Source organism: Cylas formicarius, unplaced genomic scaffold, assembly GCF_029955315.1.
Source record: "Cylas formicarius isolate icCylForm1 unplaced genomic scaffold, icCylForm1.1 PGA_scaffold_8__14_contigs__length_24414737, whole genome shotgun sequence".
Classification (NCBI taxonomy): Eukaryota; Metazoa; Arthropoda; class Insecta; order Coleoptera; family Brentidae; genus Cylas; species Cylas formicarius.
In genome coordinates this window covers 9,222,646-9,237,476 of record NW_026844361.1, presented here as the reverse complement: position 1 = coordinate 9,237,476, position 14,831 = coordinate 9,222,646, and the positions used below count along the sequence as shown (strand labels likewise).

General features: G+C 34.2%; 3 protein-coding genes across 3 annotated transcripts; 1 reads left to right on the top strand and 2 right to left on the bottom strand.

Annotated features, from left to right (window-relative positions):
* Positions 1 to 1,951: 1,951 nt before the first annotated feature.
* Positions 1,952 to 3,572, bottom strand: LOC132706448 (insulin-like growth factor 2 mRNA-binding protein 3-A). The gene has a single exon (XM_060677794.1). The coding sequence runs from the start codon at positions 2,346 to 2,348 to the stop codon at positions 2,025 to 2,027; it is 324 nt and encodes a 107-aa protein (XP_060533777.1). The 5' UTR covers positions 2,349 to 3,572; the 3' UTR covers positions 1,952 to 2,024.
* A 1,837-nt stretch (positions 3,573 to 5,409) lies between these two features.
* LOC132705897 (ubiquitin-fold modifier-conjugating enzyme 1) lies at positions 5,410 to 6,410 on the bottom strand. Its single transcript, XM_060676845.1, has 4 exons — positions 6,127 to 6,410; positions 5,942 to 6,073; positions 5,719 to 5,886; positions 5,410 to 5,668 (listed from the first exon to the last, which is right to left on the bottom strand). Exons 1-4 carry the CDS (start codon positions 6,247 to 6,249, stop codon positions 5,582 to 5,584), a joined length of 510 nt encoding a protein of 169 aa, XP_060532828.1. The 5' UTR covers positions 6,250 to 6,410; the 3' UTR covers positions 5,410 to 5,581.
* Positions 6,411 to 6,460: 50 nt separating this feature from the next.
* On the top strand, positions 6,461 to 14,742 carry LOC132705893 (protein PAT1 homolog 1). Its single transcript, XM_060676841.1, has 14 exons — positions 6,461 to 6,672; positions 6,832 to 7,006; positions 7,064 to 7,230; positions 7,298 to 7,534; positions 7,594 to 7,636; positions 7,713 to 7,864; positions 7,945 to 8,096; positions 9,198 to 9,339; positions 9,396 to 9,575; positions 10,416 to 10,636; positions 10,698 to 10,872; positions 10,927 to 11,084; positions 11,146 to 11,284; positions 13,975 to 14,742. The coding sequence occupies exons 1-14, from the start codon at positions 6,598 to 6,600 to the stop codon at positions 14,236 to 14,238; spliced, it is 2,280 nt and encodes a 759-aa protein (XP_060532824.1). The 5' UTR covers positions 6,461 to 6,597; the 3' UTR covers positions 14,239 to 14,742.
* The last annotated feature ends 89 nt before the right edge of the window (positions 14,743 to 14,831 follow it).

Genomic DNA, 14,831 nt, shown 5'->3' with positions numbered 1-14,831 from the left:
TAACTGTTCCCGACGCTTGTGCAAAAATTTGACCGTTGTAAGAAAAATATGTTCCAGGAAAGCATTTTTCAATTAAGGTGAGAAGGTTTGGTTCCAGATTTTCGGGCTTTAATATATCTGAAATGATGGTGAGAGTTCCAGGAATAGGAACTTTAGTAACTAACCAGAATATCTTGTGTATCAAATGTAATGCTTTTTAATTGTTCAATGAAGGGAAAGGAATTAAGTACGAAACTATCAGTTTTAATTATAAAAGGTTTTAATATGGTAAATAGTATTACAGTAGCCTGTGGAAGTTTCTTTGAGAAATTATCTTTCTATACTTACCCGAAACAGTCACACTTCTCCTTTAATTATGATTTTGTTTCCAATAATTCATAGAATAGAATAGAATTTTATTTGACTGCATTTATTAGTATAATATAAACTTACAATTGTAGGCGGGCTGGAATAAGAAGTGGCTATAATCCAGCTCGAAGTGTAATATTATTATTTATGTTTCAGTTATGGTATGGTTCCGTCCTACAACTACTTATAAAATACATCGAGAAGCAAGTTTTACTGTTTCGCTTTATATGAAACAATAAGAATTTCATTTAATTTAATAATAATAACAATAATAATAATTTCATATATAATAGAGGTATGGCAGTTTGTTGATATTCTCTTTGTTTGTGTTTTTAATTTATTTTTGCTGCTCTTTGTATTTTGTATTTACGCAATAAAGCGAGATTACTATTTACAAATATTCTATAAGTATAACAGTAGCCTGTGGAAATTTCTTTCAAAAATTAAAGCGAGACTAATTAGGAGGTATTGCATTTTTATTACTCTTCTCTACAATTTTCCATTCAAATTTCCCACCACGTAACTCCAAAAATGACTTAATCCTGTAGGTCACGGTACAGAGCTGACGAATACAGTTTCCGATATTTAATTGGAAATTTACAATTCTCTTTTTTAATAATTGATGTGCCTGACGAGTATTTGCGTACACAAAGAAATGATTTTCGGCGCACACCTCTAAATTTCACACACTAAACTGCATTTTGCTCCATTTTCTTCCTAAAAAATCATCTTCAAACACTTAACTTATATTTCGAGAACATTTAACAAGACATTCGCATATAATTAATATAACAATTTCACGCATTTTCACAAAGCCATAAGGAACAGAGCCAAAAATAAAATTGACATAACCTCACAATACAGATTAATCTTTCTGGTCAGTCAATCCAAACTGAAAACTGTCGAATTGGAGAACTGCAGCCATGTTGGTTGTTGAATGCCCCTAGGTTTTATTGGTTGCTTTGAAATCGCCGTGCATGCGCGTATTGAACCTGAAGAGCCTCTATTATCAGTATAGGCAGCGCGTCTATATATCTAGTACCTATATCGTTTTCCAAACCCGAACCGACGAATGTTTAACTATTTATCGCAGTATACAATAAAAATCATCAAAAATGCATTACTTATATTACTCCAAAAATATATAATTTAATTCTCACAGACTTAAAAAATCATGGTATGATTATTTATCAGTATAAAAGAATCTGCAAAAGATGGCTTGGATCTGTGAAAAGTGAGATGTTATTATTTTATATTCTTTTTTGCTTCTGATGATTGATATATTTGATTTTGATATATTCCTTTGTTTTTAAGTTTTTAAGTTGAGTTTTTTGATTTCAGTGCCTTACTTTATCCTTCTATAGCTCTATAGTTGATTTCTTTTAGTAGTTCGCCAGTAGTTAGTGACTACCTTTATATTTAGGATAGATTTAGGTATTTAGGATAAGTTAATTTTTAATGCTATAACTACAAATATTGTACTTCAAGAAACACTGTGAAAATCGTTAGAAGATATTTTGAAACTAGATATATCTACCTAAAAATAAAACTGACAAAGACATTAAAGTAAAATTAAATTTCTTTCACTATCGTGAATGCCATTTGGCAAAATCCAAAATCACTTTATTGTGTCGTACACATTACAATATATATTAACATGTGAGACGCCCGCGCCTTTAACGATACCCGGCTCGCATCCAGCTTACGGGAACCGGGACCCTTTCGGGCAACGGCCTCCTCTTCCCGGAAGCTACTGAAGGTTCCACTACCAAAGGAGATCCCCTGAAATTGAACCCATTGAGTTTGTCTATGGCCTTGTCAGCGGACGATTGATCGGGACAGTCGACGAAGGCGTACCCGCCCCTTTTGACAAGCACGCTCGTGCACGCTAGGTTCTGTTCCAGGAATAGTTGCCTGAGGGAGTTTTCGTTCGTTTCTGTGGGCAGGTTGCCGACGTAAAGCTTATTCATCGTTATCGGAGGCATTTTTGTCGACGCCATGCTTGAGCGATCGGTTTTAAAGGGGGCAACTTGTTTTGCCACGATGACGGACCAAGCGGAAATGTCAACGCGTCGCCAGGAGACTGCAAGGCATCACAAACGTACTGTACCTTAAACGGTTTTTGAACGTCCAGTTCAAGACGAAGGTATAGTCTGTCTAAAAGTATGTCGTGTATTCTTTTGACGGGAATTATCGAAATAACCCGCCGATGGTAATAATACACCAGATCAGTTGGTATTGGAGAACAGAGATTAGCATTAAATATTATATACAACAGAAAATACGATGCCACTCAGTATATACAAATTGTCCTAAATAAGTACCGACTTTCGACAGGTACATTGTTAATTGCATGTTTAATTAACTTTATTACACTCGAACTTAAAGTAGGAGTAACATTTTCTGTTCTCACATTTGATTTTGCGTGGTTTTATATGGACGTTAAAGAGTATGCCCTTACAATGACACCGTTATCTGGAATATTGTTTAAAAAATAATTTTGAAACCAGTTTTTGCAACTTTTGCACTTGTATTTTCATGATTGTCAAGGTACAGTCCTTAATATTCTTAGGAGACAGCAAGCAGTTGAGAATAAATCCCTGTTCTGATCCAGAATGAATTATTGTTACGCGCCTTTCTTTATTTTAAGGCGCTCTTGTCCGACAGTTTTTACGTGAATCCATCTCATTTCGGATCTACACTTTTTAATTTTCTTCAGATAATTAAATCTTCTAATACGCAATCTGTGCGATTCTATGACCACTTGTTTTTGTCTATTTTGCGGTATTTAAATCCCATTTTACAAATCAATCTAGGGAGGGTGATACGGCTAATAATTATGTTGCTTTCATCTTCTTCTTGCTTCTTTTTTAGTTTATCCATAATAGCAACAATCTAGTTTTGATAAAGAGAATATATTTTGCTTTTTATTATATCTTGTTCCAGACGGTTTGACATTAAAATTCATACATATTTTTCACAATTTATATAACGGACATATATATAAGAAACGAAATACTTTGAAACACAACATACTTCGAAAATATGTCCGCCTCTGCGTCTAACAGAATTGTATGTACATAGTTCACACATAATACAATAGAATGTACGCATTTGTTAAGTCTGCAAGTACGTAATACAGAAGTACTGTAAGTACGTAAATTGGTTTTCTGTACATTCATTTTACGTAAAATGTATAGATATATACCTTACACATTTTGCGTAAGATGTATAGGTATATACCTATTATGCACTAAATTGTACAAAGAAAACACAATTCTAGCCCGATATACAATATTAATTTTTCTACGTAATACGCTGATATCCACTCTAATAATTTGAAACACCAAAATGCCAATGACAGAACCATAGATATCAGATTTCTAAATTTGGTAAGTTCAACACTATTCTATGATATCAAGCGGCAAGCGACAAATAAAGATTTCTTTTATTGCACTGCTTTATTAGGCAAGTTAACTTTAAATAAGGACTTATTTTCTCGGATACATTCAAACTTTGGTAGACCTTCGGGTAGTACATAATGCATACGTTATATTACTTACGACAATGTTAAGCAGTGAATAAATACTTAAAATATACAGTACTCAGGTCGTATGATAATGTTTGGGTGAATATCACCCTGTATAAGTTGCGCCATCCCTCTGGGGCAACCATTGCGCCGAAAAAAAGCAATGTTTGCTTATCTCTCGAAATAAATGCGAGGAAAAAGCAATTGGCCCGAAATGGAATAAACAACGGGTCGGCGCAGCCGCGTTCTTTATTGAGGCAATAGGTCAAAGTTTCGTATGTATAGTTAGGTACCTAATTATAAAATTTACTTTCACGGGCCATCGTCCGACCACACGGGTACTGCCGCGTTCTCGTGAATTGAGAAACGATCTTTTGTCGGATAAATTTATAATGAGGATCGCGGATGCTTCCGGTATTCAATTCCACTATTAAGATAAACAAAATTAATAACTTGTAAATTAAAAAGCAAATGCCCGCGCAAGTTACATCCAAAAACGTACTACAAAAATATCAAACTAAAACCATGAGTAACTAAATGAAAACCCTTACTTGCATAAGTATAGTTATTTGCAGTTTAAAAACAATTAGAAAGCGATAACGAAACAAATAACCATTACAGTACAATAGCACGTAAAAGCATCGCGGCAGTGTTAACAAAATAAATGCCATTAAAGATTCACCTAAAAGCGACAACGCGATTGATTATAATAATTACTGTTTCTGTATTCGGCATAAATATATAATTATTTCAAAATTTTACTTAAGTTGCTCAAAAAAAAAGGTTACTGCACTCAAATATCGCGAAATGCTGTTCAAATTCTTCTGCGTCATAATTCTCACTTTGACGTTATAATAATTGACAGTCATATATGTACCTACATACGATCACCGTGGAATTCCAAGGATTTTTTTTTCAGAAAAGTTGCAGGTTTTTCCTGTTTTCAGTTATTTACAGTTTGGATTGTTGAATAGAATACTTTTCCCGCAAGGTTGGTTGGTTAAAAATTAGATTTTAAATCTCGCGCATTCGCATGTTACACGGACTTTCTTTAAAAAAATTCATAGTTGCTTCAAAATAACTATAAAACTTATTGCGTGACTGCAGAACTAGAACTAAATTGTCATATATATATAACGGCGGACGCATCCACATGTATTTTGAGAAAGGTAGCAATCCACTGACTCTCGTATTTGCTGTCTATCCATTTTGTTCGGCCAATATAAATTTTTATTTCAAAACTGGTTTTCAATAAATATGGTTTGTCTTCGTAAGTTAAACATGTTTAAAGTGAAATTGTTTCGTCTGTACGTATACGGCGACTTGCCGCTTTTATTACAAAATTAATGCGTTTGCGAGATTAGCCCGTTGTGTTCGAATAAGGCTTTATCTAAAGAAAAATATGAATGGCTTGCATTCCTAAATTACAGGTTACGATGTAATTTATGCGCTTTTGCAACAGATCTGATGGACTTGCTAAAAATATTTGCCGCGTTACTGCATATAAATGCGGATTTCTTAATAAATATCAATCAATTTAAAAAAATCTATATTGATATCAAAATATACAGAAAATATAATACCAAAACACAAAATTAACAAAAACGGTTTTTTGAAGGACATTTTTATTTCTCCTGAGGCATAAATCAATGCTCCTTCGGAAGGAGAAACTCAGAAAATGCATATATGTCTGATTCAATTTAACTATCCTTGGCTCTCCACCTTTTCCTTATAAGATATAACCCCTTTTGCGACAAGATCTGGAATTTCAACTGCCAGCCAGGGTCCAAGCTGCAAAAACTGCTGTTAAACATTCTGCCAGTATCCAAAAATTAACTTACCCCCAAGGCCATAGCATGAGCGATACCAAATTTAGGCACATTTCTAGCCCATAATGGCTTGAAATGGTCGCTAAGGCATATTTTACCACCTCGATACATTTTGGCAGTTTTTCCGTCCAGTTCAGGCAGCGCTAGCTCCGGTGCTGTGGTGGGATAAGTTACTGGAATCTGAAAATCAAATAATTCCGCATTTGTATACAAATGCTAGTAGTTAGGTACTTACATCAAACTCAATATCAAATTCATACTTGAGTAGATCGTGTATGTACCAGCACTTGCCGAACCATTTGGTACCCTCTTTGTTGGATTCTAAGCGAAACCAGTCATTGTCTGCCGCCTTATTGTTTTGAACATACTGTAAACATATGGTGTTACTTATTCTGGAAATATTCAAGCGCAATAAACTACTTTTATTAGTGTTTGATATTCTTCTTTTAAACGTTGCACCCAGAGTTCCTTGTCGCGAGGCCCCGCTTTCGTTTTCAGTAGCGGTATACTACTTAAAGTTTTACGTGTACTTTCATCTACCATTTCTATGGAAAAAATAACCTACATTTATGTCAAAATTTTAATTCTTGCTTAGATTATTTTCCTTGGGTGGTACGACTGTTCCTAAATTTGCTTCAAACTGGATAAATTATAAAACAACAGTTTTCAATGTGATTCGTAGGTTTCTATTACTGTGAATGCCACTGCAGGGTGGTTCCTAAGTTGCGCATTAACGTCAGAAAGTTATTTTATTGAATGCAAATTACTTTAAAAGGGCAATTTGAAAATTTCCCTGTTTGACAATGGTAATGTTTAGGTTGGTAACAAACATATGGAAACGAACAGAAAAAACTGCTAAGTTCAGAAGAGTTTGTAAAATGAGAATATTGAATGTTTTCCCGAAATCCAATGGCCAATACGTTTTTTGATTTCGATTCTTCGTTAAACGGCAATTTAGAGCTAAAGGTGAGCTTTGTAAAAACCACTGACTTTATTTTGATGGAAGAAGTTCATGTAATTTTTTCATTTTACTGGCTCCAGACTAAGGAGGGAATCAATTTTCTAGTATTGCGCTTTATGTGAAGTTCGCAATGCAACCAAATTTAAACGATATTTTCTTATTAGAACGGCGAGACCTTGCTACCAGAGGAAGATGATTGCATTGAAAATGAAGAAGAATATGATGCTTTAAATGATGAGACTTTCGGGGCTCTTGACGAATCCAGTTTGGATGATTGGGAGCAGCAGCATGAGCAGTTCGCCGAGATCAACGAGAGTTCGAAGCAGTCAGAACAAATTGGTATGTGATAATTTGGATAAAAATATATAACCAAATGTAAATATGTATTTTTTGTAGAAAATTCACTGTCCCAGTTAGTTCTGGATGATTCATCTGATGATTCAGAAGCTGGCCATGTCTCTTTTACTAAAGATCCTCTATTTGAGGCTTTTACGCCCACCCTAGGTAGAGAAGTATTGCAGCAAGAAGTACTTACCAGTATAGAAAAAGCATCAAGATATTTTGTAAGTGGTTCAATATTGCTAATTCTTCACTAGGTTCTTCATAAAGTAACTGGGTTTTTAATTTCAGATCAAGTCCCGAACAGATGCCCCAAATTTCAACAACCAGTCAGCCAGACATCCTCCAGGTTTGCCGAACAAAATTTGCACAGTTGAAGAGCTGGAGAAGAACCTTATTCAGAATTCTAGAAACAATGTCCATGTGCAACAAAAACCTTTACTTTTGCCACCCCAGCAATCACAGCCTGGGCAAAGACCAGTGCTGCCTCCCCCACCTGGAGTGCACCACTTTCATCCCATTTTACAGGTAGGTCAAGCTAATTGTTTAACTGATTAGTAAGTGATATCTTCATCTTTTGTTATTAGCACCCTAACGCTAGATTGCCACCTCCTGGTTTACCACCTCTCAGTGAGTACAAATTTTTATTTTCAATTATATTTTTAATGTTTAATGGATCCGCCTTTATATAACTAACTGTTCATAGATATGCCACCGCCTAGACCACCATTGAACGCTCACCATCACCCAATGATGCCACCAGGGATGATAAGGATGATGCCTCCACATCCACATCTAATGCAGCACAATGGTCCTCCAGGGTTTATGTACATCAACCACCATGGCAACAACCTACCCGTAAGTGTCATTTAATAGTGCATGAGGCAATTTTTATTATAAGAAAATCAGTCTTTTATTAAATAACTAATGGTTTTCAGGCCAATCATCCTTTTAATTTTCCTCCGCCACCCCATAGCATGGGTATGATGGCGAATAAGAATATGCATCAGAAAATGTACTCCAATCAGACGAGTTATGGCTCGCCGACGCATCACCATCCACGATCTCGTAATAATAGTGGCAATTACAGGTAATTAGTAAAGCTTTATTGATGTTTCCAAATACAAGGCGTTTTTACCACGGGTCACAATTTTTAAATTAATTTAAAGCTATCCTAGCATCCATCTAGAATACACTAGTAGGTCAAGGATTTAAAGTATTTTGTCTCTCCGTTTAAGGAACTGGTTTAATAGTTAATGATATACATAGATTTCTTCAATCTGAGTAATACAGGGTTTATATCTTTACACGTATTATATCAGTGAGAGGCATTATGTGTTACTATATCTTTAATATAAACTAAGCAGTCCAATATAATATCTGCAAGATTTTGTTTAAACTTCCAGTGTATTAGTGTTTGGTAAATTAGGTCTATAAATATACCCCTCTATTACTACTCTTATTACTCTTCTCCATAATAAAAAAATATATATTTTCATGAGGAGAATACCCCATAGCTAGGTATCGCGTCGCTAAAGCCGACAGGTATGTATCTCATTATAGCTTTTTCTACCTCCATATGCCTCTCCTATACTTCCATGACATATAATTCCAATTTCATTATACTTAAGATATGTGGAAGTATAGGAGAAGTATATGAAGGTATAGGAGAGTTATGGAGATATATATAGATATAATGGGATACATATGGAAGTATATGTCAGACCTACAGAGTAGGTGAAATGTACAGACCTGTCTGTCCCTAGCGACTTGAACAGAATGAAATTGACCATGCATATTACTTTATTGTTAGTGTTTTTTTATATTTTTTTATAAATAACATTGTCTTGGAAAATTTTTGGCATTCTCGCCAATATGTGCTTCAACTTCAAAAGAAAGTTTAGTATCAAAGTAAACTCTCAACTACTTATATGCTCAATATTCTTTTTATTTTACTTTTTAGATCAATAACTGGCCATTTCTGTATCCAAAACTTCAATAGATATTTTTGGTTTTTATTTCAATTGTCAATGTCATTAATATAATATAAATAATATATTAAGAACAGCAATGGTGAGAGCACCTGCTGCAATCCATGATCAATGGCGCCACTGTCAGGTGCTATTTGAAAATGTCTTTACTTAAAAAAAAATTCTTTACATTACTTGCTAAATTTGTTTGTGTCTTGTAGGTATGAACGCAGAGATCTGGAAGAAGTAAATCGAGACGAATACGCCGGATTAATGACAATAAGAGACAAACAGTGGTTATTAAACATTCAACTCTTGCAGTTAAATACCGGCACACCATATTTCGATGACTATTACTACACGGTAAGCAATGGCGTTTAAGTAAATTCGTAAAGTTGAGCGGTCCCGGGCTTTCTCAGATTTTCAAAGAGAGGAAACTTAAGAACAACAAGGAAAATACACCGAATAATGACAAAGGTAACTGGTTCGGTGCGAGCAATGGCAGGCAAAGGAGAAACAGTGAGAGGCAAGAAAACAATACTCTCACCCCCAGGGTGTATACCCCTCTACAGTTCGAGAATTCTTTAGGGAAACTGCAGGTAAGAAATTTACACAAAGTCATCAAACTGTCGGGAGATATTAGTGAGATGAATGAATGGAGTGAAAACCATAGTTTAATGTTGAATTCTATCAAAACTTGCTTTTCAAAAATTATAAGGTTTATTTGTCCAGAGTCTACCTAGATCAAACCCTAATTTGGAAAAAAAACAACTGAAAGGCTTGTTTCAAAATTAAACAACACTATAAGAATTTTTTATGTTGCAATTATGCAGTCCTGAGTTATTTATGCAATACTTTTTTGGGGATCCTCCTTGAAAATGGTCAATTCATTGCACAGAATCTAAGATGCATGTACAAGTTGCGTCCACAGGTGTCATACTTACTGTATTTTAAAAGGCTTAATGTACTCACAGCTTCTTTATACTGTCTTTATATTTTTCATTAGTTTAATGTGTTAAAAAAATCCTCTATTATTTCAAAGAAACTATAGTCTATATAAAAATATGCACATTCATTCCAGAGCGCATTTGCAGACTTTAGTCCCACCTTTTTTGAAAAGCGGCCTTACTGCAAGGCTATAAAAGCCTATAAATAAAGTCAATTAAAACGCTAAAAAACAATTTTAAAAATTACTTATTCAAATCCTACAATAACATATGCCTGAAGAAAATATATATACTGCTATTGTGACAAACCAATTTTCCTGAAATCTTAGAAATACCTCGTTCGCGTATTGTTATCTACTTTAATTTTTAATAAATAGCTTTAATTTATTGACATCTACCCACTACTTCTCTATTTCAATAAGTCTGTAATCATTTTTCTTAATTTTATTTTTTCAAATATTTTTCTGTATCTTTTATTATCTAATTTTTTAGTGTGGTTCAGTAACCGCGCCTCGAAAAATAATAGATATGGACATAGTGACACCAGATAAAGACTTGGACAGCCTGAGTCTGTCTAAAGATTCTAGGAAGACCAAACAGTTGCTTTTGGAGCTCGAGGCTCTCTATTCCTTACTGCTAAAAGCTGAGGATATTAAAAATCCATTGTTTATTAGTAATATGGAAAAGTTGCGGGAAATCAAGCAAAAGCAAAGGCAAGTCGCGTTGTCTGCGCTAAACGTTGTAGGGTTTTATTTTCCTTGATTGTATAAATAGGTTAAAGGAATTGGAACAGGCGCCGACGTCGGAGCAGAAACAAGAGGTGCTGCGGCTCTTTAAAATGGAGAGTGAACCTATTGTTGAGAACCAACTAGATTATTTCATCAAAATCGTTAGCGCTTTGCTTCAGGATGACAAATTTGCGAGTTTCATGAACATTAGGAAGGGGAAGGTCTCTTACTTTATCGCATTTTATGTAGCTGCAACTTTAAAACTGGTTTTCTAGATGTTGCTCTTGAGAGTGCTACCGCATTTGACTAGGGATCAATTTGCTTCTCAGTTGTTGGAAATCTGGAGCCGGCTGTTGCTAAGCTTACCTGTAATCGGCAGGAGAGACACTGCGGGCGACAACATCTTGCCCAAGTTCTATCCGAGCTTTAAAAGGTTTCTTGAATTGCGCCATCCCGCTTCTGAAGTCTGTCACCGGCGTTTGTTTCTGTTGCAGGTACGTACAAAACTGCGATCTTTCCGAGATATTGCACATGACGTCTGGTCTGGTTGAGGTCGTGAGGCAGGAGAATAGCAGAAGTACCCCGTTGAGTCACGTCGGCAAAGCCCCTTTATATTTCATGCTTCTGAATAAGGTGAGTGGTGGATTCTAAGTTTTTTAACGGTGTGACTGAAGTGGCTTTTACTGCACGAAAATCTATTTAACACAATTAAATTGGAACAAAAAAATGTTCAGATTTTCACGGTTTTCACGGTGCCTTTTTTAATTATTCCAATTATTCGGACACCTGTATACATATATAAATAATTATCGGTGTAGAGTTATAAATTGAAATTTAACAACAGAGACGCATTTAAATCCAATTGGTCATTAAGTAATAGATTCGAATATCTTATTTTGTTGGTATCCATAGCTTCCAACAAATTTAGTTTTTTGCTTTTTGTTTGATTATGTAAAATATCAAAATTATCGTCAAAGTTGCGCATTTCTGAACTTAAATGAATGGCATAGTTAGAATCGGAACTTTTATTTTTTTATAAAAGGGGGTATTTTTATGTTCGTTAGTGATCCACATTTCAACTTGTAGACTCCGGATTTTTGAGTTCGTAATTTAGTTTTACTGTTTTTTAAAAACTGTCCTATAATGTTTTCAGTTTTAAAAGCAATCTTAAGACTAAATTTAGATAGATGTTTCGAAATTTTCTGGCTTGTTTCTCCTATGTATTTTACTGTTTTCTAAAATTTGGGTTCTGTGTTTAATATGGGATAGAGTTCAGTTATTTGAAACTGCTTTGTAGTTATAATCTTATCTATCGAAGAGGAGTTGAAACCATTGTTAAAACCGATTGGTCAAATAATATTTTGATATTTTTCTGTGACAAGTGGTATATTAAATAGTCTGGGGATAAAAGCACCATTTTGTGTGTGTAACGGTGATTTGAGTATTATATATTATTGTGCCAGTGTGTCAGGGTTTATGGTAAATGGAAAAATCTAATTTGTTCTGTAGTTTAGTTGTAGTTAAGTCCAAAAAGTTCAATGAATTATCTAGATCTATATAGAGTTAATATGACTCAAAAAGGACTGCAGTTGTCTTTCCGTTCCAGTGAAAAAGCAAAAACATCATGTTACAGAGAAATCCCTTACTCAGAGTATGTTTATGTATGATATTTTCCAAATTGTCTATGAAAATTTCTGCAAGTAATGGACTAAGTGAGTTTTCCATAATTAATCTTTCTTTAGCAATGTAAAATTGACCATTAAATTTAAAATAATTTAATAATTATTAAACTATCTAGCAATTCTTGTTTTATGATAGGGTTGACTTGCCTCTGAGTGAGAATATTGTCTCTAATGTTTATTGCTAAGAAATAGATTTTGGACGTCAAATGAAACTAGAATTGCTGCTTTAACCTTGTTAATTAGTTCGAACGAACTTTTGATAACAGGTTTAAAGGCAATATGATATTCTAAAATTTTTATTAAAGTTGTTGAGAATTTAACTGTTACACGGTGTTGCCGAAACAGCTGTCCTAAATCATTAAATAACTGTGAAAATCTGTTTTTTAACTGTTTTTCATCTATTTTAAAATTTGTTAAAAATTTCGAAGATTTATTTATTTCACCCAAGTCCTTTTCTTGAAAAAAAATTGAGAGAGAAAAGAAGATAAAATAGCAAGGTGAGCGTATTGACCAAATTTGTGATGGTCAAGGTGTCGCTAGAAGCGCATCTGTTCCAGAAAGGCGTTTATAGCTGTATATATATATATATATATATATATAGGTAGACGAAATATTTTTATTAGGGTTGAGTATGAATTGCTTATGCATTTTTCTCTGATTTCTTTTAAATAAAACAACCGTGCTATTTCAAAATGTATAAATTTGTTACTAATATTAAACACTAAATTTAGCCAATAATTTGGGTATTTGTGTTTAAAACGACTCTGGACATAATTGACAAAGGACAAATGTACGATCTACAAAGTGGCGCAATTTTTCTTTGTTTTGTAAATATGTTTCGATATGATGTAGCATCAAATTAAAACATTTTAAACATACTTTTCTACTATACAGGTTATTATTATATATTTTTCAATGAAATGCCCTATACATTTTTGTATATTAGAAGAAATAATTGTTTGAGATGGTGATTGTTTTTGAATTTTAATGCGACAGTCTGCTATATCCTTCAATCTGCTGCCTTTATAATATTTAAAATAGATCTTAATATCGTTTAATTCATTATTAACGGCTTAATAAAACTTGTCAAAACTGATTTATCTGTATTCTTCAAAAAATTTTCTTTGTTTTGTAAAAATGTTTCGATTAATGTATCAAATTTTAAACATACTTTTATGCTGTACAGGTTAAAAATTATATTTTTTTCAATGAAATGCCCTATATATTTTTGCATATTAGAAAAAATGAATTTTAATGAGATGTTCCACAACTTAATTTCTTTTTCTTTTCTATATATCTATATCCTTCTATCTGCTGCCTTTGTAATATTTAAAATGGATCTTAATATCGTCCAAATTTTTCGATTACGTGAACATTTTTCTGCAAACCAGACGCATATTCTTGAAATGGAAAAATAGGAATAAGGCAGGGAGAAAAGGTTCTATGTTGCCAAAGACACCAAATTTCCACCAATTTCATGTAGGTATAAGCTCGTATCTTTTCCTCATTTCTATCATTCACAAGCAATAGAAGTAACACTTTCTCCGTTTTTAAAAAGAAAATTTTCTGCTGCCGATTGCTGTTTTAGCATCTCGCGACGTTACCCGGCCGCTCGGAGTTATTTGATTGGTTTAATTTTAGTTCGGGGTGTCAGCTCTGACGGTAATGCTGGTACGATCGGAATTGTTGTTCTCGTCCTCCCACACAGAGAAGCAGACCGACGAGTGGGCGACTTTTTTGTGTTCTTGGGCCAAGCATACGGAAATCGCGACTAAGGTAGCTGTCCCGATCGAGCCAGTAGCGCCGCAAACGTTCGTCAAGCACGTTAACCGTTTCCCTAGCTTATCGGCCGAGAACAAAGCGTCGCTCGAGCGGTATTTTGTCGAAACTCGGTCTCTGACTTGAGCAAATTACTTTTTCTTGACAAAATTCACCGACGCAAGCGGTTTTTAGCAATTGTTTTTTCGAGGAAACCCCCTTTTTTTACAGCTATTTGTTGTTATCCTTCGGCTTGTACATAATATCGATTTTTAATGATTTTCGAGCAGTTCCACCAATTCGTGCGGATATTTTAGGTACTTGTCGCCCACTATTTAATTTTATTTATCCGAAAAATTGTCCACCGCACGGAAAAAAACATTTTCCGATTTAACTTTATAGTTTTACTTAGGGCGCGAAATGTTGAACGTTTTATATTCGTTTGTATGATGGAGATGTTGCGACGCGTTAGGATATAGTTCCCTCGTGCAATGATATATGTTCAGGTAATTGCTCGGGGGACTTTATTCAGGTTTTATAATTTTTTTGTGTTTATTTCGAGATATCTAAATATGTTGGAAGGATATCGTTATAAGTTAACGCTTTTTTCAATTACTATTGACTAGGAGTTATTGTCAAACTGATAATAAAACAATTTAGGAGAGTGGCCTTTTTTTGCGTTAATATTATTACACATACAACGTTTAGTACAAAATATTCTCTTACAAAAAAAAACGACG

Bases quoted from the DNA above. Each gene is read 5' to 3' on its own strand.
- LOC132706448 (XM_060677794.1), bottom strand. From the start codon at position 2,348: ATGGCGTCGACAAAAATGCCTCCGATAACGATGAATAAGCTTTACGTC.
- LOC132705897 (XM_060676845.1), bottom strand. From the start codon at position 6,249: ATGGTAGATGAAAGTACACGTAAAACTTTAAGTAGTATACCGCTACTG. The intron at 5,887-5,941 runs GTAAGTACCTAA...TTTGATTTTCAG, and splicing joins AATTTGATATTGAGTTTGAT to ATTCCAGTAACTTATCCCAC. The intron at 5,669-5,718 runs GTAAGTTAATTT...CAGTTTTTGCAG, and splicing joins CTCATGCTATGGCCTTGGGG to CTTGGACCCTGGCTGGCAGT.
- LOC132705893 (XM_060676841.1), top strand. From the start codon at position 6,598: ATGTTTTCCCGAAATCCAATGGCCAATACGTTTTTTGATTTCGATTCT. The intron at 7,535-7,593 runs GTAGGTCAAGCT...TTTTGTTATTAG, and splicing joins ACTTTCATCCCATTTTACAG to CACCCTAACGCTAGATTGCC. The intron at 7,865-7,944 runs GTAAGTGTCATT...AATGGTTTTCAG, and splicing joins ACCATGGCAACAACCTACCC to GCCAATCATCCTTTTAATTT.